At 35.2% G+C, this 27378-nt stretch overlaps 2 protein-coding genes and 1 long non-coding RNA gene across 4 annotated transcripts; 2 read left to right on the top strand and 1 right to left on the bottom strand.

Annotated features, from left to right (window-relative positions):
- The first annotated feature begins 1202 nt into the window (after positions 1-1202).
- Positions 1203-2891, top strand: LOC147473685 (NAC domain-containing protein 76-like). The gene has a single exon (XM_086587174.1). It carries the CDS (start codon positions 1284-1286, stop codon positions 2247-2249), a length of 966 nt encoding a protein of 321 aa, XP_086443300.1. The 5' UTR covers positions 1203-1283; the 3' UTR covers positions 2250-2891.
- An 853-nt stretch (positions 2892-3744) lies between these two features.
- On the bottom strand, positions 3745-7082 carry LOC147473684 (uncharacterized). The gene is made up of 5 exons (XR_015210347.1): positions 6555-7082; positions 6310-6477; positions 5777-5907; positions 4398-4863; positions 3745-4307 (listed from the first exon to the last, which is right to left on the bottom strand). It is a non-coding gene; the product is annotated as an uncharacterized LOC147473684 (long non-coding RNA).
- Positions 7083-7467: 385 nt separating this feature from the next.
- Positions 7468-14353, top strand: LOC147473683 (uncharacterized). 2 transcript variants are annotated; one of them, XM_086587175.1, is made up of 18 exons: positions 7468-7936; positions 8060-8108; positions 8381-8518; positions 9103-9184; positions 9573-9651; positions 9758-9804; positions 9926-10120; positions 10482-10557; positions 11088-11168; positions 11245-11325; positions 12144-12220; positions 12353-12407; positions 12503-12551; positions 12800-12937; positions 13486-13567; positions 13654-13732; positions 13871-13917; positions 14056-14353. In XM_086587175.1, exons 2-18 carry the CDS (start codon positions 8062-8064, stop codon positions 14122-14124), a joined length of 1422 nt encoding a protein of 473 aa, XP_086443301.1. In that variant the 5' UTR covers positions 7468-7936; positions 8060-8061; the 3' UTR covers positions 14125-14353. The 2 variants fall into 2 exon arrangements, with proteins under 2 accessions (XP_086443301.1, XP_086443302.1); XM_086587176.1 differs by lacking the exon at positions 8381-8518 and having other exon boundaries at positions 7469-7936.
- Positions 14354-27378: the final 13025 nt, after the last annotated feature.

Raw genomic sequence — 27378 nt, 5'->3', positions numbered from 1 at the left:
TAGCTTTTCGATCCTGCATAATGTTTTTGTATTCTCATTTGTATATTTTAATTAAAGAGTTATTGAAAAGAGATTTGTAACCTAATCTTAATTGGGAATTTTTGTAATGAAGAGGACTTATGTATAATTGAAATTTTTATTGGTTTTAATTATCCGCATATTTTAAACTGTTTATGGGTTTTGGAAGTGGAGAGTCGTCCACACCCTGAGATCGAAGAGTCGGGGACAAATAATGTTTTTCAATTACAATGCGAAATTCGGGTGTGACACAAACTACATGAACCCGCCGTTTGAGTGTTATTATTCACTAGCACTCAACCATGCCATGTCGTTTGAGTGTACACTCAAACGACGTGGTCACAGTAGTTTGAGTCACACTCAAACGACATGTCCATACGTAGTTTGAGTGTAAACTCAAACGCACATGGACACGAAGTTTCAAGATGTTAGTGTGAGTAACACTCAAACGACTTGTCCATATCGTTTGAGTATACACTCAAACGACTTGCCATCTAGTTTGAGTGTAACTCAAACTCAAAGTAACACTCAAACGACATGGTCATGTCGCCCGTCGAGCGTACACTCAACGACTTGGCCAAGTCGTGGTTTACGTTTCACTCAAACGACATGGTCATAAAATGTTTTACGTTTACTTAACGACACCCACCACCATGTCGCTTTGAGTGTAAAACGTAAAACCACGATGGCCAAGTCGCTGAAACAGACACGACATGGTACGGCTACGGTCGTGGTTTTGAATAAATGCGAACGACGGGAGGGTTCGTTTTGGCAATACCGGTTGAATTGGTTGCTGGGCTTGGGCTTTGATGACAAACTTGTAATATGGCAAATTTGTAAAATTTCTTTTTTTTTGAGGGGTTGCCCAATCCAATTTGATGAGTGCCCAATGGAATCACCTTAAATTACTAGCTTTTGAGTATGTTTTCATACAAAGTACACGACAAACAAAATTTTCTTGCTAAGAGAGCTGAAATCAAAAGCCACACGAAAAAAAAGCCGGATGAAATAATTTGGTCACTACCGGACATAGTATACATTTTTTTTTATTGGCAAGCCTGTACTGATAGTATACACTTGGTTACGAAAGAGCCCAGCCCAAATAACGCGATCAGAACTGCTCCCGCCAAAAAGACATTTGATCAAATGGCTGAGAGAACTTGGCTTGAATCTCAAGCTGGAAATATTTGACAACCGACAATTATCTCTATAAATAAACAGCCCACCCATTGATCAGAAAATAAAAAAAAATTTACGTAGTGAAGATGTTTCCGATAATTCCGATGGGATTTTATTTTGTTCCAACTGAGGTTGAGATGATATATTACCTACGTGATTCCTATGCCTATGGAGGAGGTTTAGATGGGATAATGAAGAATATTATTGTTACAAAAGACTTATATGGGAGCGAAGAACCTGCCGAGATATTCAACGGAAGTTCGGCAACAGAGATGTACTTCTTGACTGTCATCAAGAAGAAATATGGAGGAACGAATGTGGATAGAACAGTCAGCGATAAAGGAAGGTGGAAGATGCAGGGTCGTGGCAAGATGAAAGGGGGAGTCAGAGACGCGGCGATCTACGACCCTCAAGATAAGTCTCTAATTATTGGGTATATGAAAACTCTGAATTTTTATGGTAATGATGAATCAAAGAAAGAAGTAAGTTGGATAATGCATGAGTACACTTTGAGTGTTAATCCTCCTGGTCAACAAGTATGGGCTCTTTGTAAGATCATCAAAAAGTCCAATAACAGCGCATGTTCAAGTTCAGATATCTTAGAGAAGAATACTAGAAAGAGGGTTCGGGAGGATAACGACCCCCTTCCCTACACGCCCAACCCTAAACCTGCCCGAACTTCTTACCAAGGTTCTCCTATTCGGCTTCAGTTTACTGATTATACTGATGACTCAAGTTCAAGGTTGCATCCTTTAACATGCACACCACATGATGATGGTAAAGTAGAATCTGGTGGTGCTGTGAGCGTGCCTACTGATGTTGAAATGTTTTCCAGTCCAGACACTCTCATTAATCTAGATGAGTTCTTAGCTTCTCTGGAAGATGAGCCCAAATCTCCATCTGATCTTCTTGCTCAAGCATCGAGTACTCAACTGTGTGCTAATAATAACAATGACGACAAGTTTGGCTTAGAGGAGTTTTCAAATAAACTAGAATCGGAACTGCTAGAAGAAGAGGAGGATAATGATGCCGGTGAGGCTGATTTAAAATAGCAACTGTGTGCTAATAATAACATCATATCTATTGAAGTGTTGAACAGAGGAAGCAGGAAGAAGCTACTGATGGTGTGCCAAATAGCAAGCTATGGGCATGTGAAGAAGCTTGTGCCAGTCATTTATAGAGAAGAGAGGCAGAAGAAGAAAGAATGAACAGAGGAAGTAAGAAGAAGAAAGACAAGAGAATATGTGCTAATTGCATCTCCAAAGGCAATCCATGTATCAAAACTTGAACTTAATGAAATGATTCTCGCTCCCTGTGGAAGTAGGCACAATGCCGAACCACGTAAATCTTGTGTTGTCTTGATTTTTGTTTTTGCTTCTTTTTCAATTTTCTTGTTAGCATAGGAGCTTCTCTAGCTACACATACTCATAGTCAACGATATGCAGGAAACATTTGCTCAAGAATCTGGTCTTTCCTTAGTTAAATGAAGAGAGGCCTTCTTGTCTGCCTAGCTCTTTTCCATTCCACTCTAATGTATAGAAGAGTATAGGAACACAGGACCTGTCTGCCCTGCTTTATTGATTATTTATTTTTCATTTTTTTTCGATTTGTTTCTTTGATTTCCTGTGGTTACATCCTCTTTAGTCTTTGTTTTGCTAGGTTTAGCTCACTATCAAAATGTGAATTTAACTGTCTCCGATTATTGGCTTAGTCTGGTTTCAGGAGTGCTTTCTCTAAAAGCTAATGTTCCATGCATGTGTAATGTCTTCTTATTCATGACCTTGGTCCTTGGAATTGGCGTAGTAATCATCATAACAATAACAAGAAGCCGAGAAACAACATAAAACACAAAAAACCAGCCCTTATATCTTCTCATTGTGCACCACAAAAGTGTTTGTCATTACAATGTGTCAGTTTAGTGTATCAACATCTCTCCCCTTACTTAAGCAGATATTCATGATTATGCCTCCTAAACTTGTGCGTTGATCTCAAACTTGCTACTGAGAATTACTTGTTCCTTCCATGTATTTTGTGTTGTGCCAGCAACATAGCGTGTTTATCGTTGTGGGCTTGTGGCTGTAATGGTAAGGTTTCACATGTTTCCTCATGTAGCAGTAGCAGTAGCAGTACGTATATCAACTTCGTAGGGTAACTTTGCATTGTAAAACTGAAAGTGATGATTGGAGGGGATCCCACTATCAAATCATATACTCAACTAAGATATTTCTGTGTTATTTATTGTGGAGAAGATTCATAATAGAAGTGCTAATAGGTCGAATCACTAACTCAGTTCATAGACAAACAGTGACTTGGTTAAGCCCCATATTTTCTTTCCATACCTTAGAGAAACAGCATATTAGAGTTGATACGTTTTCATATCACGATCTGAATTAGTTATTAGGAAGGTCTAGTACGAATGTGTTTGATTATGGTTGGTGCCTTGGTGGATCTTTCTGTCTTTGAAAACATCAGATGTCTTTCTTGCTTACAAAGTTTTTGACTGCAGCCTCTGGGAATAGAATTATAGAAGTAGAGGAGGAGCTTATAAGCCAAAGATAAGATTGCACTACCATTAGCCCATTAGGAAACAATGATACATTTACAACAAAATTTTCTTGCTAAGAGAGCTGAAATCAAAAAGCCACACACAAAACGGCCAGAATTCAAGAATAATAATACACAAATCTTTGCACCCGCAGATACCGAAGTCCCCAGAAGGAAACTTCCAAATGCAAGCTTCAAACACACGTAGAAGTCCCTCCATGATGGCTCAAGTACTATCCGCCTCGTTCACCATTTACCAACTTCCAAATACAAGCTTTGAACACCCGTAGAAGTCCCTCCATGATGGCTCAAGTACTTTTCAGCCTCCACTGTTTACCAAGCACGCAAGCTAGCTACTAGACACTCTAGATCCAAGACCCAGTCAAGCCATTTTTCAAGCACATTATCATTCATCAATTTATTGGCAGAAGCTTTCTTACATATGGCTGGCCAATCCACATCAGCGACTTTGCATCTAATGGAATGCAACATTGCAACTATTACATACTAATCACTAGTGCAGGTCTGGAAGGGTAGGGCGTGATCTGACAACATTCAGTACTCCTCTGTTTGATAAGATGAAGGGTCCATTAGTTGTATTGATTTGACCAATGAAACTAGAAATATCATGAAGCACATACAATATAAAGTTTTACCTCAAAGAAGGAATTGAAGTTGAGGCGCAAGAGAAACCTTCTCAAGAAGGGGGCTTGTTGACTACCAACAAGCCTGCTACATCGCAGTATAGTGTACAAAGAATTTGATTTCTTATTAAATTCCTGTGGGGGAGAAAACATTAGGAAACCATAACAGAAGAAACAAAAATAGAAAAAACCACCAAAAACAAAAAAGGATGGAGTAAACACAGTCGCATACAAGATATACTTCCAACTTCCTCTACCTCATTCTGTCAAAACTAATCTTGCGAGAGGCTGACTGAACTCTACCACCACAAGAGCAGTCAGCCAACACATTCTTTCTTTTCTGTTTAGATCCATCGAAGTGAAGGTGAAAATAGATCCCAAGATTTTTCCAAGAACCCTCCAGGCTTGACATCAGGCCTTTAAAGTTTAGTAACATTTTACCTATATGGAGTTGATGTAACATTTATTGCATTGCTACCTGACATTATAAGGAGCAATTGTTTAACAGCCAACTACAGGTTTACCATTCCATGTTCTCTTTTGAAAATCCCAGGAACTTAAGAAGTCAAATTGCAATAATCAGAAAGCAGACATCAAGATCTTTAGTTGGGTATATAGTAGAAATTGGATACTATGTACCTAATGAAACGTGTTTGTTGCTAGTTGCTACCAACATCAAAGCATGAAAGAAATTTACTTACTCAACAATCAATATCTTTGTGTTCTAATTTTCAAAAACATTTATATACATTTTCTTATGTACATTTCTTTTCTCAGAAATACATTAATTTACTACAAGTTGCTACTACTTTAACTACACTAGCAAGATGCACGTTTCAAACAAAACTTACCGAATAGTGTAAACATATATATTTGGGTGAGCACACTTACAATTAACATTATGCCTGAACAGACACACTAGCAGCCGTTTAAATTGCTTGATTCCCAACTTCAACCTATGAGTAAAGTTCTTGGATCAATCCTTGGCGATGGTGTTGCGCCGAGACCAAACTTTTGTTTTTGGGTATCTCTGGCCAGTCCATGGAAGCAACCACGCCTTTCATCTTACCCACTAAATCAAAATCTATGTGTTGGGCAGTATTTAGGCTCTAGTCATGCCCCACGGGACATTGTCCCACATCAGAAGTATAAACTTTAAAGTCTTGCATAATAGCATATGTGTTCCTAGGTCGGCTCCACTCATTGCCAATTGATTTTGAGTTAGATGTTCCAAAGTTTAATACACTTACATAATACTCAATAAAAAAAAATGAGAACACGAAAAGCTCTAAATATTCACTGTATTATCTGATCAGAGGAGGATTTATCTAATCCACTTAAGATCACTCTTTTAAGAACATATAAGAGCATTGTATTAAGAAGTTAATTACCCATTCAACCAAGCTTCTATGATTTTGAAGACTCAGATTGCAAAGCTTCTTTCCCACTTACTAACTCCAGTAGGAATACTCCAAAGCTGTATACATCACTTCTATCTGAAAATCTCTCAAATTCTTTCACCCTATAATCAGTAAAAGGAGATAGATAAACAGAAGCTATAAAGAAAAAATGGTTTTGGTACGTGATCACTTATTCACTTATAGTAAAAACATAAGACCGTAATGATGTTGCAATACTCGGAAACCAACTTCATGGAGTTGAACTGAGTATTGGTTTAAACTTTAATACCTAATGTACCGTACTCACAACGCCCAACTAAGAACAAAATGTCTCAAGGCAAGCGCATACTCACCGGGAGCATTTATCCAAGCCCAAGGTACAGTTAACTTAATTTAAACAACACACAATGTTTTTTATTATTTGAAAATACAAATGATATAGTAGAGGCAAATAGGAAATAATTAATTTTATTTTCCAAAATGACGTGTCCTACTCTGTTTATCGATTGTAAGGAAGTACTTACCATCGTCTACTTTGCTTCTTGATCTTTTCCTTCTAAAATAAAAGATAGTGATAGCACATATAATGCTCAAAAGCCCAATGGAAACCGTGATACCAACAATCATGTCAGTCCTATTATTTGAAGTTTTCGAACCCGTAGGTGGACAGTTGCAGAAAGTTGGTTTGAAATCTGTTAGTAGCTCAATAGTCAGAGTAGTGGCACAAGTAATTGACACCATTAGCATTTACAGTCTGTTCACTATTTACCAGGTGTAACACTGATAGCCGAAATAGATGGTCTGTAATAACCTCGTACAGGTATGGTGTAGGTACCCTTTCCAGCCCAGAAGAGATGAATCTCAAGGAAGTTCTCAGATACCCGAACTTGGTATAATCTTTGAACAGCTCGGTTTACGAAACCACCAACCTCCCTTCTTATGTCAAAGTCCTTGACACATGGCCCGTGGCACATAAATAAGTATGTTTCAGAAACATTAGAGATTACTCGTTCACTTAGATATGTTATAATTAAAAGGAAGTGGGTTGGAATAGCATCTATAAACTCCAATGAATCAGCAATATCTAAATCTTTTCACCATTTCTATCGATAGCAATGTTTTATTATGATTGATTCAGTAACTTTAATTGCTAAACATTTTGAAACCAAGAATATCATAGACATTTAAATTAGGAATATCGATGAGTTGCTGATTTTCTAGATAAAGGCTGATCTCAAAGTCCACACACGTAACATTATATGGCCAAGGTGCATACATTTGGTATTCTCTTTTTCTAGAGATACATACATATTTCTTAAAGAACATTGTCAAAATTGTAAGGCCTTCTTAATCATCTCCTCTTCTAGAACGATTAAAAAAACTTGTAAGGCCTGAAGAAAATGCTATTTAAAAAAAATAAAAATAAAAATGCCTACCTTTAGATATATATCAAAAACACGCCTTCCCAGACTCTGCCAAGTTCTTGAACTTGCAGGAGGAAAACCAGTCTCCGCAAACTGCAGGTTTACATTGTAAATTCCATTCTCAAGACCAGTACAGCTAACATGTTCTTATCTCTTCTGCAAAACAGAAAATAATAATCTTTTAGTACAAATTATGCTCTCCAGGAAGACCAAGCATCAACAGGAAAATAACTGATATCGTGACAAACCTTCTCCAATGTTTATGAATATCCCAATGAAGGAATTTTATACGGCTAGCTTCTGGTAAATCATTATTAATAAATTTGATCGCATTAGCAAACTCTGCACGTAGGATAGATTCTTGAGGCTTCTTCTCCCGTGACTGTTATAAGCCAACAATGATGACAAACAAAAATAAAGTTGGAAATCCTAAGCAGAGATAGTAAACTGTTGAAATAAGATGCCCAAGTATATGTAACTATTCCATACAATATGCATTCAAAAATTACATTTCCTCAAATTTACAGAGCTACCTACCTTGATCAAATTCAAAATAATGGTGACGCCTTGACCCTTTATATAACAGTATTTGATATAGTTTAAGTAGAGCCACATTGGGCCCATCGTTCCATTTCTTTCTCCTAGTTTGTATAGACAGGTTGGGTGCTGATTCCTTTTTCTTCTGGAAGTTCAGAGGCAATTACAAAGGCACAGCCGTTTCTCTCTGGTAAAATTATGCTAATATTAGTATATGAAAACTCTATGTTGTGGATAGGAAGATATAAATATTTTTATACCTTTTTTCCTTCCATATTATATTTCCAATCTAACTACTGGGTTCTGGATACAGCAATGTGTGAACGGCTTTACATTTTGGAGGGTGGAGTTGGTGCGGGAAGGTGTGTTTTCTTGTTGGTTTCATAATTTTATAATGTACTTGTAGTAGAGTCTATATTTACTGATAAATAAGAGAATAAAATGTATGGAAGGAATTAAAAGATGGTATGTAACTTTTTGAGAAGTTCTTGCATGGTATCCTCAAGGATCAAGAGCCATTAAGTTTTGTAGGAGGCATGTTGTAATCAAACAGAGTATTGCTGGTACTTGTAGTTACAAGAAGTTTTTTACCTACTCTCTGTATTACCAACTCCTATTTATGTTTCTATTGCAGCAAAGTTAAAATGGTAAATGAGCTGCTTGAGGGCACTCATCTTGTTGCTTCAATGGAGGCTATTATGCTTGCCGTTCAAGCAGGGATTGATCCTTGGATAATTCATGACATACTTTCCAATTGTGCTGGAAGTTCTTGGTGATTACCTCAACCTTACTGCGTCCTCATAGTTCCGGGATGAGAAGTGATTTTGGTCTCTAGATTTTCTTAATAGTACCTATTACTTTTGCTTCCAATTTCCTGAGAACAAATTGACAAGATTGTATAATAAATTTAGAAAGTAATGATAGCTAGTAGACCTTAAAGTTTAAACCAAAGAAACCACACTCATCAAAAGTTGCAAGTTGACCTTGCCAAGAAGACCTTGATTTTGATTCATCCGTAACTTAATCTACTCCAGCCATAAATTAGTCTACTATTGGGAGGACTCCGGAGGAGCACTGAGTGACGGTCTTCTTAGGTCACTCTTCTCCCAGTTCATGTCCTGCAATTGACTAAGCATGAGTATTAAGTACCAATTCTCTTGTAACCTGCATACTTGATTTTGAACAATATGGTAACTATGAGCTCAATCTGTAAACTTCCTGAAGAACTTTAAACGTGTGCTGGCATATATTCATTTTTTTTTCATGTAGTGCAATTTTTTGGTTAGACTAGGACTCTGTCCTCAGTTTGTTGTCTTCCATTTAACTAATAGATTTATATCTCTTATTTGAATGCAGGGTTTTCAAGAATCATGTTCCCAAATTACTGAAGGGTGATCATTCTAAACATTATTCCATGGATACAATTGTCCGGAATTTGGTATGATCATCATTCTAATTTTCCCGAGTTTACCATGGCATCTAATTAGTTTTTGTTGCTTCTCTACTAACTGAAAGCAATTATATTTTGTGTGCTTCTGCTGCATACAGACTCTTCTATGTTATGTTTGTACATGTGTTGTCTCCTTATGCAATGAATTTAATTCGTTTTTACTCAAAACATCAAATATATGTTATTCACCACAGCTGGGGCTCTACTGTGTTATACTTGTCGCACCTTACATGTTGTCTCTTATCCAATGAATTTTCATTTCTTACTCAAAACATCAAAGCCATAGGTCTTGCATCACTTAAAGGACCATGGTCTAGTTTGTCTTTCAAATGATAGTTTTTTAAGTGTTTCTAATGCACGCCTTATTATTTTGTAGAGGTCTGTTTTGGATATGGCTAAATTACTCACATTTCCTCTACCACTTTTGGCGGTTGCTCATCAACAATTACTTTATGGTACCAATCGATCACGTTATACCTATCAAAGTGAATGCAATGTGTAGAAGATTCGTAAACATAGGATTGACCTGTTTCTTATTCGTTTGAGCCACTCATTTTTCAGGATGTTCACGTAAAAGTGGAGACGATTACGACACTACTTTTGTCAAGGTTTTGATACTTACTTTTCTCTAATAGAATATTTGTGGCAGTTCTCAAGGAACTTCCAAGACATGGTTCTGATTACTTATCCCACTATCATTTTGTTCTTCTCGCTGTACTGATTTAACAGATATCAGAGACAATATTAGGTGTAAATATTATAGATGCAAGTAATAAAGAAAGCTACAATCCCGAGGAATTGGCAGATGTAGTTTCTGCTACATCAAATTCTGTGAAGCGAATTGGTTTTATTGGTCTTGGAGCAATGGGATTTGGCATGGCAACTCATCTGGTGAAATCAAAGTTCTGCGTTTCCGGTTACGACGTAAGACTTATTTTAGTTACACGAATGCCTTCTGTATTTGTCTGTTCAGTTTGTGATTTAGGAGATATATATGTGGCACAGCTATACCGTTGCTCTGCATGAAAAGCCATTATTATTTGAAACACACTACACTACACTATTCTTTAATCCTTACAGAAGAGCTATTGTAAATCACATAATGGTATATCTGCCAGCTTACTCTGCATATATTTCACTCTTGGTATCAGTATTAAAATGTTCCATCATGGTTTTTTTCTAACAGATCCCTATAATCTCAGTTTCTGATAGCCTTCCCTAGTGCCCTTCCCTACTGTAGAAACCGTGTCAAATGTGATCTTTTATCGATGTTGTTGTATTGTAGGTGTATAAGCCAACTCTCTCTCGATTTGAGAATGCAGGTGGTTTGGTTGGGAACTCTCCTGCGGAGGTAGCCAAAGGTATAGCTTTTCAAAACATAAAGAAGGTCTAATTGATATAGTGTATGGTTAATGCAAATTTCTACCATATGAACAAATGATCAAACTAATTGGGCATTTTAAGGTGCTCATTTAGTCTTGATCAAACTAAGTATACATTTAAAGGTTATTCATTTAGTCTTGATGTAATAAAGGTGCTCATTCGGTTTCCATTATGGATCGATCATTGGAGAGAAATCGACGGAGTACCAAATTAAATATCTACATGTTCCCACCAACATGTATGTTTTGTATATATGCGCATATGCAGGGATATGTTATTATAAAACCCCTTTTTGTAAACCTTGCTCGACTCTGATTAATGAGGAGATCATCCTCTCCTAAACCCCCTAACCCTTGGCCTTCATGAAGAGGTATCAACAGGGTGTGTGACGACAACTCGTAACGCCAAATGTTTTTATATGGAGATCATGGATTGTTATCAGCATTCTTCATACTCTATCTGTAATATAAGTGGGACTTACTCGATGCATATATTTTCTTGTTTCCAGATGTTGAAGTGCTTATTATCATGGTTACGAACGAAACACAGGCTGAAAGTGTATTATATGGAAATCTTGGGGCCTTATCAGGTACTTACAAGTAAAATGTTATGCATCACTACTTGTGCATTTTTCCTACACTTATGTTCTATTCATTGTTTTGTAGCCCTTCCAGCTGGAGCAACCGTAATCCTGTCATCAACTGTCACCGTTGGATTTGTTAGTCAGCTCGCGCTAAGATTACAGGGTAAGTCTGATGATCTGATTTTAGTATGCAAACATTCATGCTCTCATGTAGTCATCTACATTTTTAGGTTGCAGATCTACACTTAATAAAAATTACCTTTTACAAGTGCAGTAGTGCACTCTTACCATATTCAATGACAGCATCTGTTCAACTGACATCCTGCTTTTCAGTGAAAGGTTTAATTAGACTGGAGGAATAGGCCCAGCCTTTCCAATATATATAACGTTAGAGATATGCATTACATATCAAATGTCCGACGTAAATCTCAAACGGTCAAGCATACAAACTCTAATACTTGAACCATGTGGATCCACTTCTCAGTTTTAACTGTAGCATGTGAACCTGCTAAGTCACTAACACTCTCCCTCATGCTGGAATATATAGACTTGTGTGTCCAGTTTAGAATTCAATTAAAGAAATTGAAAAAGCAATAACACTTCCAGTAGGTTAAGATATAAATTTAACTCCAATCTCCGATAGAGTAGCAACCACAAACAGATTCTGCAAAGAGTGCATCTTCTGTGTATGCAGTGATTCTCCAACAAACCCGTGGCAAGCAAGACTCTGGTACTATTATCTGTCAGATTTTCTGAACACACATTTGTTATATCGCCCATGGTAGGCTAAGAAATCGAGGCATTTATATTAACTCTTTATTTCATATTATTTGTTAGTTTCTTTTATTTATTTATGGAATAGCATAATAGTTAAATATGTGATAGATAAAGCTCTAATACATTTTACATGTTACCTTTTGGATGAGTATCTGTCACAAATTCTCAATGCTTCATATAATAGTCCGTTCTTAAATGTCATAGATGAAAAGAAGGATTTTATGTTGGTTGATGCTCCTGTCTCTGGTGGTGCTGCAAGGGCCTCAACAGGAGAACTAACGGTGTGAAACATATTATTTACTCTTCTCACGCAGTCTTGTTTTATGTCTGTTCAGTTGTATCTGAATTTCTCTGCCGAATTTTTTCATAATTGACTAAGGTATATTAATACTCTTACCTTTGTTCACTTTTAGATAATGGCTTCAGGCACAGATGAAGCTCTTAAGCGTGCTGGTTCTGTTCTTTCCGGTAATGGGCCTAGGAACCCAGTTTTTTTTGTTTTTTCCCGGATTTGGATAGTTGATGTTCCCATACCTGACGCTTCCTATTCTTCTTGTCAATAGCGCTAAGTGAGAAACTCTATATTATCAAAGGAGGTTGTGGAGCTGGAAGGTATTTCACTACTTGAGAATGGCCCTACACTACTGCTCCCGCCCAAAAATTAATAAATAATTAAATAGGTAGAATAAAAGTACTCTTATTTAAGAAGACATTGTCTGCAGCGATATGCTCATGAATTATGTGTGGAAGTACATTTCATGTGCATATGAGATATGACGCTTCATAACATTGTTGATGCTCATCCCATGTTTCAGTTTATTTCAACATGTTTTGCCAACTTTTGTAAGTGCCTGTTACAGTTCTGTAAAGATGGTCAATCAACTGCTTGCTGGAATTCACATAGCCTCAGCAGCTGAGGCAATGGCATTTGGGGCTCGATTGGGACTTAACATGAGAATGTTGTTTGAAATCATCATGAATTGTGAAGGAATGTCATGGTATGTGTTAAAGACCTTACAGTTGCTCCAAATGCTCTGTTTGCACACACCCACACACCCATTATGAAACTTGAGAAATGACAAATTGTAGGAAGAAGAAACACACTACCATCACCGCTGGGACATAAAGGAGATTAGTCAAGGTGCTGTTGGGTCCTCCATAGATTCACATCATTTTGACCATCCATCGACTACATACAGAAAGTCGATATCTTTTTGACTCTCATTGTGCTACTTTTGTTGTTATTGACCTTTTTCAAGCATATATGGTATACCTTCTAATCGAGATCAGTCAAGGCATGAGTTTATTACAAGGGTAATTATAAAGGCATGAGCTAATTACAAGGGTAAATTAAACGAGTTTATAATAATATTATTAGGTTTTGTTTTCTTATTTTTTCTTATTTATTTGATTTTCTAAAGAACTTCTAATGATTTAGGATTTTTTAAATTGCGCGAGTTATTCATTTTAAGGTATTAAATGCCAACTTGAAACTTCTGTCTTTAGATTTCTATATTAAAAATCAAGGCTCATCAATTTGTTTCAGGATGTTTGGAAATCGTGTGCCTCATATGTTAGAGAGTGACTACACACCATACTCAGCAATTGATATCTGGCTGAAGGATTTGGTATGCAATAGCATCTACTTCGCTCTCCCACATCACCCCTTTTTATTTGGGAACTATTTATTATTGATGGTTATAACTCTTTACAGGGCATTGTTTCCCAAGAGTGCTCATCTCGTAAAATTCCAGTACCTTTAGCTACTGTTGCTCTCCAACAGTACATTTCAGGTGGAATAGTGTAAAATAGTGCAATCTTGTTTCGCTACATCGTTAACAATAGGAAACATATAAACCAGTTGTGAAAGTTTACCCTTTGTGCCATAGTGGTACTCCATTTGTGAAATAACTCAGTTTTCCACTGAGCAGGTTCTGCTGCTGGATGGGGTCGATTGGATGACTCTGCTGTAGTCAAGGTCTGCGCATATAAATTTTGTTTCTTTTGTACAAGTTTGGTAGGGGTAACATAGACTGCTATCTTTCCTGTAGACATACACATTATATGTCCATACGTTCAGTACTGTGGTTTTAAGCAAGCAGTGGTTTACTTGCAGATATATGAGATGTTTACTGGAGTTAAAGTTGAAGATAAACTTCCAGTTCTTAAGAAAGAAGATGTATAAAATTCTCTTCCATCCGAGTGGCCAACAAGATCCCTTTGCAGATATTCAGAGACTGGAAAAACCGCCTCAGTCTTGGTTGTTTTGGATGACGACTTAACTGGAACTCAACTGTTCATGACATAGAAGTCTTAACAGAATGGAGAGTGTCCATCCTTTTTTGCAATGTATTTGACACTCCGGACATAAATTATGATGAGTTTATATAAGATCTTCTAATTTTATGTGATCACCTTTGGGTCAGTTTCTGTGGTGATAATTTATTTTCGTGTTAAACAAAAATGAGTCACCTGCCTGAAATAATGTTAGAAATGATAGCATTATACATTTGGAATTTTGGATCCAGTAACAGGTCAACAAAGACTCAGTAACCAACAACCGGAAGTTTACATCTTTTGTAACGTTAATTAAGGTGGTGTACAATGCTCATCGTCTTCAAGGAAATGGCATTCTCAAGTTTTTACCTGGAAGCTTCCTATATATCCACGCTGGTTGCGCTACAGAATTCTTAATTTTAACGTACTGAATGATGTTCGCAACGTGATCAGTGGGCTTTTCAATAGTTGAGATGACGATAGTTTGGCTGTTCTGATTGGTGCTCTTTGTAAAGAATACAACGAAGACGACTAGGAGCCAAACGATAAGTGAGCTCTGACCAAGAGGCGAGTGTATACGCATAATCAAAATACGTGAAATCTGACCTAGGGGGAGTGTTTATACCATTTCAGAAAATGAAATAGCATGAAGTGTGTTTACCACTTTGACTATGTAATTAACAAGGGATAACAAAACGTATTAGTAGATGAAGTAAAACATTCAAATTATGAACATATATACCCCATGGATCTCAAAAATGAACAATCAAGGCAGACTAAGAGAAAGCAAAGACTTGGCCACTTTAAGCTCCCCACAATCACTTATATAGATTGTTTTAAGAGTTATGTTCCATATATTACGTGCACTGAGCTCTTTCGTCTCCAAAAAACTCAACCAAATCGTTGAATTGACATATCCAAAATCAAAGTAAGTTAAATATCAATTTTGTTTTTAAACATTACATTTTGTTTTCCCAAGTTCTAAAGACTTAAGTTCCCAAGGGATTAACTATCGATTTAAACTATGAACTTGGCAAAATATTCCACTTTGCCCCATGAACTTTTTTTTTTAGTGAAATAAACCTAATACTTGCCATGAAATTCCACTTTGCCTATGCCGGTAGATTTCGGTCCACGGAATGATGATGTGGCCAATTTATTTCATACGTGTATTTTTATCAAATAATCAAAAAACAACATAAACAAGTGATTGTGCAAAATGAAACACATCACCACATCATGGGCATCTCAGCCTATCACGTGAGTCTCTTCTCTCTTCTCCCACAAAACAGAAACAACCCATACATGGAAAAAAAAAAAAAAAAAAAATCCAAAAAATAACAAAGGAGAGGGAAACATAAAAAAAGGTACCCATTCCAAAAAAAAAGGGAAAACGAGAAAGGAAGATTGCACTGAAATTGAAAGATCAAAATTGTGCTTCGACTTTGCATTGTAGGAGAATCAAGTAAGTGTAATCGAAATTTATAACTTTAGGGTTTGTGAACAAGTTAGGGGTTTTATATAAGTTAGGGTCTTGAAGTGAACATTGACGTTGAAAGATTATAGAAGTCCATGAAGTTTTAAGAGACACTAGTTCTCCACACTCACAAGTACCACACGAATTGATTGACTGTTGAGACATTTGACTTAAAACAACTAAAAGAAATGATAGAGATTGAAGAGAAACTTATGGAAATTTAAGAGAAAAAAAAAAAATGAGCCTTGGAGAATGAAGAAGACGTCCCTAGTTTTCTTTTATTACAGAAGGAGAAGACCGTTGGAGACTCACATGATACGTAAGTGACGCGGTGATGTGTTTCATTTTGCACAATCACTTGTTTCTGTTAACACGTATGAAATAAATTAACCACGTCATCATTCCGTGGACCGAAATCTACTGGCATAGGCAAAGTAGAATTTCATGACAAGTATTAGGTTTATTTCGCTCTAAAAAAAGTTCATGGGGCAAAGTGGAATATTTTGCCAAGTTCATAGGTTAAATTGATAGTTAATCCAGTTCCCAAGTATTGAGACATGAATGCTCTGCCTAAATGTTGCAAAGACTATAACTGTAAACCTTTTATATGGCAGTAATAGAAATGGATGTTAGTGAAAAAAAAAAGAGTGGAGTGGAACTATAAGTCTATAATATGGTTGGTCGAAATTTTGTATATTACAAAATTAGCAAATTAAAGACTATTTAAGAAAAAAAAATTAAAGGACTAAAGGGTATACAAGTCACTGTAGCACCATAAATCTCCACGAACTCACGAAGCATTCTTAGTAACAAGCACACTTTTATTGCTTTATTATTGGGTGTTTTTTGTTTCGATTTGATCAAATCAGTCTATCTATTAGTGATCTTTCAAGGCTCTAAAAATGAAATATTCCAATATTATTAGAGTTAACGACCTAAAAATGAAACATACTTTCATTTTGTTCCAAAAATCTTCCAAAAATACAATCAAGTTTCAAAAGGAATGCCGTCAAATTATTTGGACAGCCTATGTATTGTACACTTAAATTCTTCACCAATATATTTTCTGCCAACGTGGACAAAAAAAACCAAAAATTAAAACAAACACAAGTTAAAACCTAAATTACATGTGACATCATAGGGACCATTAAGATTTGACTAAATCAATGACACATATTAATTAGCGCCTTCATCTTCTTGGTGGTCTTCTTCCTAACCACCATACCATTGTACCACCACCTCAAAACCTAAAAAAATTAACAAGACACCCAAAAACACCTTAAATTAACCTCACTTTGTACTCCACAGTGTAATTTAACGCTCCAATCCCATTTTCTCTCTCAAACTAGACTTGGGGATTTAGGGGTTTAAGGTGGCGGTGGGTGGAAGCAGAAAGAATGAAACTAACAGAAAAAATGAGGGAAATACATTGCTGATGAAATATATTAGTGATCGCGTGCAAAACATATGCAAAATGATCGATTTCATATTTCAGCATGCGAAAGTTAATTGGAATGCAAAATTGATAAGAGCCCAAAACTGTAGTTTTAACCCCTTAATAATCATAATGTTAGACCAATTATGTGAATAATAAGTAAGAGTTAATACTGATTACGTGTTTTATGCATTTCAGGCTTCAAAGTCCATTATGTGCGCTAAATGTGCCGCTTTAGCGAGATAAAGGAGCAAAAGTCGTGAGAACTTCCGAATGCCATATCTTTGGACTCGGACCTCGGATTGAGGCCTACCTTATGTCAAAACGACCGACTCGGAAAGAGCTTTGGATGGTCCAAGCCTTGACCCAATCAGAGGAGCAGAAGTGGACGAAAAGTCTGTGGAAGCCAACTGCAGACCAAAGAGGCCTTTTGGATCGAAGAATTGGGTTTTGGGCTTTCTATTCTGCCCAAAACATGGCTCCAAGCCCATGCACGATTTTTGGATCCGGATGTATAAAAACAAAAGCTTGACTCATGTTAATGGCAGTCGTGGGCAGTTAGGTTAGGTAGATAGTTAGACCTAGATTAGTTAGCCTCCATTAATTAGTTTTAGAACTTAGTTTAATTAGTTTCAATTCATTGTAGTAGATTAAACCTTTGAATCTTGTTCTTCATTTGATTAGATCAATAAAGTAGTATTTTTTATCAATTTCGATTTTGTCATTTCCATTTCTAGATCTAATTTCAATTCTTGTTCTTATTTCATTTTAGTCATTAATTTAGATTTCATTATTGTTTAAATTAGTAAATTTCAATTTCTTACATTATGTTTAGTTTAGATTCAATGGAAAATGTTAGGTTGATGACTCAAGGCTAAAACCTCCATTAGAGGGGTTGATGAAGCCTTGATGAAACTTAGTGGTTAGTATAGAATTGGTTGTAGAATCTATTTCACTCTAGAAGGTCGTGTTTCACCATGAGAATGGGTGGATGACCTCACATGCTAGTTAGTATCCGGTAGGAATGCCATGAACACTAGGGATTAGACTCGAAATTCTTGCCGTGAAAACGTAAGAATCGAGATACGACAATCTACACTAGGTTATTAAGTTGGATTCGAGGTGGATTTAATTCCTCTCTATTTCTTTATCTAGAGTCAAACAATCGTATTCCCGTAGCTTTCATAGATTAACTTTAGTTTATATTATATCTTGTTATTTAAATTAACGCGTCTTGTTAGCATAACATTTTGTAAAGCTCTCATTGACTTAGGACTGATTTCTTAGACTTAGAAGACAATCCATGCTAGGGAACTAGGAGTGGAACGAACTTCTTACTCCACATAGTGCAATTCGCATTGAGAGTAGAAGCTTTGATAAATATCTAGTAAAAGTTTAGTTTTAGTTTACTTACGTTTTGAATTCATCGTTCATTTCGTAGGTAAACTAATCATTTTACAGTTATCAAAAATCTAAGTAGCTAACTGATTTGTTAGCTGAAAATAGCCTAGAATGCGACATTGCTCATTAACTACTTGCTTAATGAGTTGCTTAATAATAAGAATAACAAGCAAAACTCTTAAATTTGTATTGGTCTTTCTGTTTGTATGTACACGCATGTATCATATTTTTATGGGAATTACCATCCCAAATGAGCTCCAATTCGACTTTGTATCTTTCTCCTTTTATTAATGAAATCTTATTTCTCTAATGAGAATATTGTCTTAAACTAATTTTGGATGTGTCCATGACTCCATGCACGACAAAGTGATTCTTCAATGTATTAGATCATGACCAAACAATAATGTCCCACTTTGTTTGTACTTTCTATTAAGCAGTACCAAATGGATTTGCATAGACCGATTTGTTTAGAAATGTCAAAAGAATAGAAGGCACTATTGTCCTATGTTAACTATGATCGAAGTATCTAATGTTAGTTTTAGTAATAGATTTGGGCGAAATTTAAAATGTTATGCTGATTCAAGAAATTTGAGAAATCTTGAAATTACAGACACTAATCACATTTTAGAGATTTGGCAAGCTGATTACGGCTACAACTTTGTTGGCTCTTGCAGTTTGAAGACAAGATACACGCCTATGTATGTCTCAAATTAATGTGCCTACTACCTATCCATATCGTCCATCTCCATCTTTAGTACTTCCATGGACTTATTCATATTCTCCGATGTTCATTTGTTTAAACTGACAGAAAAGGAATTCACGTTTCACATTTTTGTGCTAATAAGTGATCTTTTTACATACTCTTCGGTACGATTTATTTCTACCCAACGTGCAGAGCACATGCATTTGGCTAGTAATAATAATGTTTGGGTTAGTCTTTATTTCGTGTAATATAATACTAAATTTTATATATCAAAATCAAACTAATCGGTTCCGGGTTCGGTTCGGGTATCCATCGGTTTTTTACTATTCGGTTCTAATGATTTCAGTTCTTTATCGGGTCGGTTCTTGAAGACCCACTTTAAATAGGTCTAACATTTTAGGACCCAGACCTACTATAAATGGTTCTGGTTCGGGTAATTGGGTACCATGCACACCCCTAGACTGTCACTACTTACATCTTCCATGCAATTAGCTAACTAATCAATTCTGTTTGGAATTGTAGTCGGTTATAAAAATAAATTCCTTATTTCTTTTCAAGAATTGCAAGAAAGAACCATTTTCTCGAAAACTTCATCATCGCGTTCTAAACCTCACTTCTAAAGATCAAGAAATTCGCCGTCTCCTCAAATCTTTCTTATTTCTTCAAGATCATCTGTTTTAATGGGTGTCAACAAAAAAGTGGAGATGATTTCTAAGGAAGCAGCTAAAGCCAATGCGGCTTCAAGGAAAGGTAACTACATAAAAGCTTTCAATCTAATTAGAAAATCCTGTGAAAGGTTTAAAGACTCTGCCTATCTTCATCGTTTGTTTGGTGAGATCGCTTTACAATCAAATTTAGATAATGAAAGCAGTATTGCTATTAGTGTTGATGAAGCTAAAAAAGCAGTTGAACTCGAACCAAAATCTATTGAGTACCACTGTTTTCTAGCGAAGTTGCTTTTCCAAACATCTTTTGACATGAAATCACATTTGCAAGTAATCAAAACATGTGAAGAGGCACTAACAATTCAGGAGCCGAATGATAATTCACTTAAAAGTATTATATGTTGTAAAACTGAATTGGAGCAACTTATTGAAGAGAGCAGTAAGATGATATCGGTAATTCGTTGGTGGAATTCTTCAAGTACAGGTATGAAAGATAGGGTTCGTCCGCATTGATGACCTTGACTCGAATCTTCTTAAGGTTTTATCTAAAGCTCTTCTATATTTTAGACATTACAATAAATGGGAATTTTGGGAATGTGGTGCTTGTAGTAAAAGATTTTGTGATTCTGAAAAATATTTGGACCATGTGTATTCAAGACACAGCGAGACTCTAGTATCTAAAACTAGGTTTATATGCTCTCGTCGCATAAATCGCAAATGGATTGAGATGATTACGGAAGGAAAGTGGAATCCAGTAGATAGTTCTGCTACTATGGCAGAGCTTGAATTGCATTGCCAATGGTTAGTAGGCCAGACACATGACCTTAAGAAGTGGGGTAGGGAATATTTCATAACATTGGAGTGGCCAACATCTGATGATTCTGACCGTAAAGTGAACCTTATGCATATTCGAGTCCATTCACGGTTCTTCTCTCTCTAATAAAGCTCTTTTGGCAGTACACATGAGTAATGTGTCCCAGTATGCCATTAACGCTTTAGACGACCGTCTTTGTGTTTCACTTGAGAGACTTGGCTTGGACCAAGCCCATCTATGCATTTGTCTCCTAGAAACTCCCCAACTGAAGGAAATCCTTAACTATTTGCAGGAGATAATGGAGCATTATCTCGAGATATCTCGGGAAAAATTTAATGTGGACAAAGCTGCTTGCAGCAAGATTTGAATCAAATGTGAAGATGGATTTGAAGGATGAACCAGCATGTCTCCATATCGAAGTGTCCTCACTTTCGGGTATTTCCAATTTATATAACAGTCCCAGGGAAGGTACAGAAACGTCTAGCAGTGATGCTATGCTCCAATGGATTTATTCAAGTCGGCTTTCCAGTGCCAAAATCTTTAAAGCTTGGACGGATTCAACAAGTGAGAGAAAATGGCTTTGGCAAAAAGATCTTCGAAAACTTGAGAAAGTCCTACAGAAGAGGGAAACTGATTTTGATAAAGGAAAAAATATGTTTAGGAAGAAAAATACCTCTAAAGATGTACAATCAGTAGACACAGCAGGAAACTTTGACAAGTGTCACTACTGCTATTCTGCATTTAAGCCAGAATGATCTTTATATTATGAGAATTTCTCAAGACTTGCATCAATGGGAGCTCAAATTAAATGATGTGGGCTGCGGTGATTATCGGGATCTGTGTTCTCTTGTGAAGCCATACATTCGGTATTGATTGATTTGGTTTTATTATTTCTCGTTGTGCATTCATATCTTAGAAATCATGATTTGGCATTTGATTCGATTTTATATTTAGGCACACTTGGAAGAAACTGTAAAAAATGATGCCAGAGAGAAGTCCGAGGTCAGCAAAGGCATGCAAGATTAGCTACTACTCCTACTAGTTATACTTAGTTATTGACAGTTTTTTTTTTGTTGACAATTTTTTTTTTTTTGACAGTTTAAATTGACAGGAAAAGTAGTCCAATGGCTAACACGGAATTGTTTGATCTATCATTGATTTAATTCTTTTTCATGTATAATCATAATAACTATTAGTTTGTATGTGTATTTTTTTTCTTTAACTCTTTTCTTATTTATATGTGTGTTTAGATCCAAGTCCTCTTCGAAACAGGAGATCACCTTGGACATTATTATACAGGATGAGTCAGTCACACTAACTATCCTACTCCTATTCCCGTCAATACTCGTATGAAGTATTATGATGATCAACAAAGAGCTTTAAGAAACTATACTGCCCTCAACGCATGTGAAAGCCCTTATATCATAAGATTAAAACTTGTGAGCTATGGAGAAACTGTGGTGATTGCACTTGAAGAATTCGAAACGACTATGGATAATCTTTTACCAAGCAAACGACGCTTCTCGCATAATTAAATACTTCATAATATTCATCAAGTAATTATTATAATTAAATATAATTAAATACTTCATAACATTCATCAAGTAGTTAATGTAATTCATAACATTCATAATTAATGTAATTAAATACTTCATATTTCATAACATTCATCAAGTAACTAATGCAACATTCATAACATTAAATACAATAAGCCCTTATATCATAACATTAAATACTTTCATGCATTCATAACATTAAATACAACAAGCCCTTATAGCATAACATTCATAACATTAAATACTTTTATACATTCATAACATTAAATACAACAAGCCCTTATATCATAACATTAATACTTTCATAACATAAATACTTTCATAATATTAAATACTTTCATGCATTCATAACATTAAATACAACAAGATTTATATCATAACATTCATACTTTTATAACATTAAATACTTTCATGCATTCATAACATTAAATACAACAAGCCCTTATATCATAACATTCATAACATTAAATACTTTTATGCATTAATAACATTAAATACTTTCATAACATTAAATATTTCATAACATTAAATATTTTTATACATTCGTAACATTAAATACAACAAACCCTTATATCATAACATTAATACTTTCATAACATTATATACAACACGCCTTTATATCATAACATTAATATTTTTATAACATTAAATACTTTCATGCATTCATAACATTAAATACAACCGTCCTTATATCATAACATTAATACTTTTATAACATTAAATACTTCATAACATTAAATACTTTCATACATTCATAACATTAAATACAACAAGTCCTTATATCATAACATTAATATTTTTATAACATTAAATACATTCATAACATTAAATACAACAAGCCATTATATCATAACATTAATACTTTCATAACATTAAATACTTCATAACATTCATAACATCCATCAAGTAATTAATATAACATTCATAACATCAAACTTCATAACATTAATAAAGTAATTAAATAAATTTTAGTACTTTGAATGTTCCTATTTTTTAAATGAATTAGGTAAATTATTCTTGGTCTCTTATATCTAAATAGTTTGTTATTCAGATTTTAATCCATATTTTTTTTAATTAATGTTTTAAATGAACATGTTAACCGATTTACAACATATGCACGAAAGAAACATATCTTATGAAGATATATCGTTTTTAAATATTGTTGTACTTGCTGGTGGAGATAGTCTCATTAATTAACACAGAATTCATGAATCTAAACAATGAACACAATGATATATATTTTTTAACTTTTATTACTTCTTTTGAGTTTCAATATTTTTGACGAACAACATAATAAAACTGTTTTTTGTAGGTGATATTATTAGTGTTGGTGCTGATTTACGAGGACTTCAGATGCTCATTAACCAAGTACTTAATACACATAACTGTGTAAATGAAGAAATTGCGAGCTTGTGCCGGCTTTTAGGCTCCCAAACAATTCTAACACATACATTATTCTTTTTGAAATTTAACTTTTTGCTTTGAATTTTAATTTTTTTATATAATCAACTTGTTTATATAGTTTAACTTCATAGTTTTGTATATATTAATTATTTTTCAACTTGTGTTAGAGTTTAACTTCATTTTATGTATTAAGTCAGGAAGACAGACTCTTAGGTTATCCTCTTTTTATGGATTGGGAAAAATTGATGAGATTGTTAATAGATTCTCATAATGGTTGGAACACCAGTCCTGACAATGTAATTGTTGGACGTGAATGGTTTAACGACAACGGAAATGTATATGATGGTTGGAAGAACTTCATGTTAGCTATGATTGAACGTAATCCTAGAACGGGCCCAGCTTCTGATCCGGTTGAGAAACTCTTTGTGGGCAAATTTTATGGTGGTAAGTGGGATAATAACTCAGTTCCATCAGTGGTCAAGGGTTTCAAAAACTTAATGTCTCACGTTAATTAAGTTAATAGGAGCACTGGTAGAGAGGTAACTATTTTTTCTCTTATCTTTGATAGGAAATTAATCTTAATCATTTTGTTATTGTTTTTACCTAACAAATTTTTTCTCTTGGGACAGCATCCGAACCTCATTACTTATAAGAAATTGTTGGAGAAAATAAAGAATTTCTTAGAGCCCTTAGAGGAATCAAGTGAGAAATTGTAGTATTCTACCTCCCATAATGTCAATTGAAAACTCCCGCTCCAGCTTTTCCAGCCCATTAATTTTGGAAGTTAATATTGTACTTCGTTCGGCCCACCAGGTATATATATCAAGGGTTTTCAGCGACCAAAAATAAAAAACTCTCAAACTAAAACTCTCCTACCCACCAAAACTTGAGGTTTTCGGGAAAAAAAAATAGCTCTCAATTGTGCTTTTTCTTCACTTACCAATCTCTCAGTTTTCTCCACCTCTCCAACTTCTCTCCACCGACCACCACTCCAAGCCTCTTTAGGCAAATTCTTTGACTGTGCATTATGAAGTAACATGTTTTGTAGCAATTACAAACATATAATTATACTTAGTTATATATTGACAGTTTTTTTTTTTTTTTTTTTTTTTTGTCTGTTTAAATTGACAGGAAAAGTAGTCCAATGGCCAACACGATATTGTTTGATCTATCATTGGTTGAATTCTTTTTCATGTCTAATTATAATAACTATTAGTTTGTATGTGTATTTTTTTCTTTAACTCTTTTCTTATTTATATGTGTGTTTAGATTTAAGTCCTCTTCGAAACAGGAGATCAACTGGGACATTATTATACAGGACGAGTCAGTCACACTAACTATCTGATTCTTATTCCTGTCAATACTCGTATGAAGTATTATGATGATCAATAAAGATCTTTAAGAAACTATACTACCGTCAACGTGTGTGAAAGCCCTTATATCATAAGATTAAGACTTATGAGCTATGGAAAAACTGTGGTGATTGCTGTCACACTCTGAATTTCGACAAAATCGGAAAAATAATATTTGTTCCCGACTCTTCGATTTTCGAGGTGTGATATTGTTAGTGTTGGTGCTGATTTACGGGGACTTCAGACGCTCATTAACCAAGTACTTAATACACATAACTGTGTAAATGAAGAAATTGTGAGCTTGTGCCGGCTCTTGGGCTCCCAAACAATTCTAATGTATACATTATTCTTTTTGAAATTTAATTTTTTGGTTTGAATTTTAATTTTTTTTATATATCAACTTGTTTATATAGTTTAACTTCATAGTTTTGTATATATTACTTTTCAACTTGTGTTAGAGTTTAACTTCATTTTATGTATTCAAATGGGAAGACAGGGCTCTTAGGTCATCCTCTTTTTTATGGATTGGAAAAAAATGATGAGATTGTTAATAGATTCTAATGATGGTTTGAACACCAGTCCTGACAATGTAATTGTTGCACGTGAATGGTTTAACGACAACGGAATTGTATATGTATATGATGGTTGGAAGAACTCCATGTTAGCGATGATTAAGCGTAATCTTAGAACGGGGCTAGCTTCTGATCCGGTTGAGAAACTCTTTGTGGGCAAATTTTATGGTGGTAGGTGGGATAATAACTCAATTCCATCAATGGTAAAGGGTTTCAGAAACTTAATGTCTCACGTTAATGAAGTTGATAGGAGCACTTGTAGAGAGGTAACTATTTTTTCTCTTCTTTTTGATAAGAAATTAATCTTAATCATTTTGTTATTGTTTTTACCTAACAATTTTTTTTTTCTTGGGACAGCATCTGAACCTCATTACTTATAAGAAGTTGATGGACAAAATAAAGAATTTCTTAGAGCCCTTAGAGGAATCAAGTGAGAAATTGTAGTATTCTACCTCCCAGAATGTCAATTGACAACTCCCCACTCCTACTCTTCCAGCCCATTAATTTGGAAGTTAATACTGTACTTCGTTCGGCCTACCGGGTATATTTATCAAGGGTTTTCAACGACCAAAAATAAACAACTCTCAAACTAAAACTCTCCTTCCCACCAAAACTCGAGGGTTTTCAGTCGGGAAAAAAAAATAGCTCTCAATTGTACTTCTTCTTCACCCACCAATCTCTCGGTACTCTACACCTCTCCAACTTCTCTCCACCACCAAGGACAGAGCCAGGAATCTGACCTAGTGACCGAGTGTATACACATAATCAAAATACAGGGACGGCCGGACGGAGCCTGAAATCTGACCTAGGGGGGAGTGCTTATACCATTTAAAAAAATGAAATAGCATGAAGCGTGTTTACCACTTTGACCATGTAATTAACAAGGGATAACAAAACGTATTAGTAGATGAAGTAAAACATTCAAATTATGAAAATACCCCATGGATCTCGAAAAGGAACAATCAAGGCAGACTAGGAGAAAGTAAAGGCTTGGCACTTTAAGCTCCCCACAGTCACTTATATAGACTGTTTTAAGAGGTATGTTCCATATATTACGTGCAATCTGTTCTTTTTTGTCTCCAAAAAACTCAGCCAAATTGTTAAATTGGCATATCCAAAATCAGAGTAAGTTAAATATCAATTTCATTTTTAAACAATACATTTTGTTTTCCCAAGCTCTTAAGACTTAAGTTCTCAAGTATTGAGCAAGTGAACATATTCACAGAAGTCAAAAGTGTGGATTTGTCATTTCACTCATTTGGAGGTGCGCTAAAAGCCTAAAACAGTAAAACCAATATTTCTCAGCAAAATAACAAGTGGAACAAACGCTCTAACAACAAAAAAAATCAAAATCAACAAATTACAAACAAATTAAAAAAATAGTTTAATATTAGTGTTTTAAAATGCTTACATCTTCTTCTAACATCATTTATTGATTTCTTTCCATAAGAATTAGCAAATCCTTGCTGTGAATTGAAATAAATTGGTTTAAGAAGTTATGGAAGGATTAAAATGAGCGATTTCCCCCATTTTTTTTCAAAACTCAGAAAGGCAAAGTGAAGAGTGAAGACAAAATGAGACCTTATTAAAGAAAGAGTATAAATGGTATAATAAGGCTTTACTTTTTGATATTTTGAGAGAGCAAGTAAGCCGTGACTTTGCAAGGATTTTATGCTAGACTTAATTGTGTGTTACTTGACTTATTTCTATTATCTGGTCTCGTCCCTTTATATTTTCTAAGAGTAGATTAATGATAAAACATTCTGGTTTGATATTACGGTCC

The sequence above is a fragment of the Coptis chinensis genome, unplaced genomic scaffold (genome assembly GCF_015680905.1).
Source record: "Coptis chinensis isolate HL-2020 unplaced genomic scaffold, ASM1568090v1 utg1955_pilon_pilon, whole genome shotgun sequence".
Lineage (NCBI taxonomy): Eukaryota > Viridiplantae > Streptophyta > Magnoliopsida > Ranunculales > Ranunculaceae > Coptis > Coptis chinensis.
This window is presented reverse-complemented; position numbering and strand designations above follow the sequence as displayed.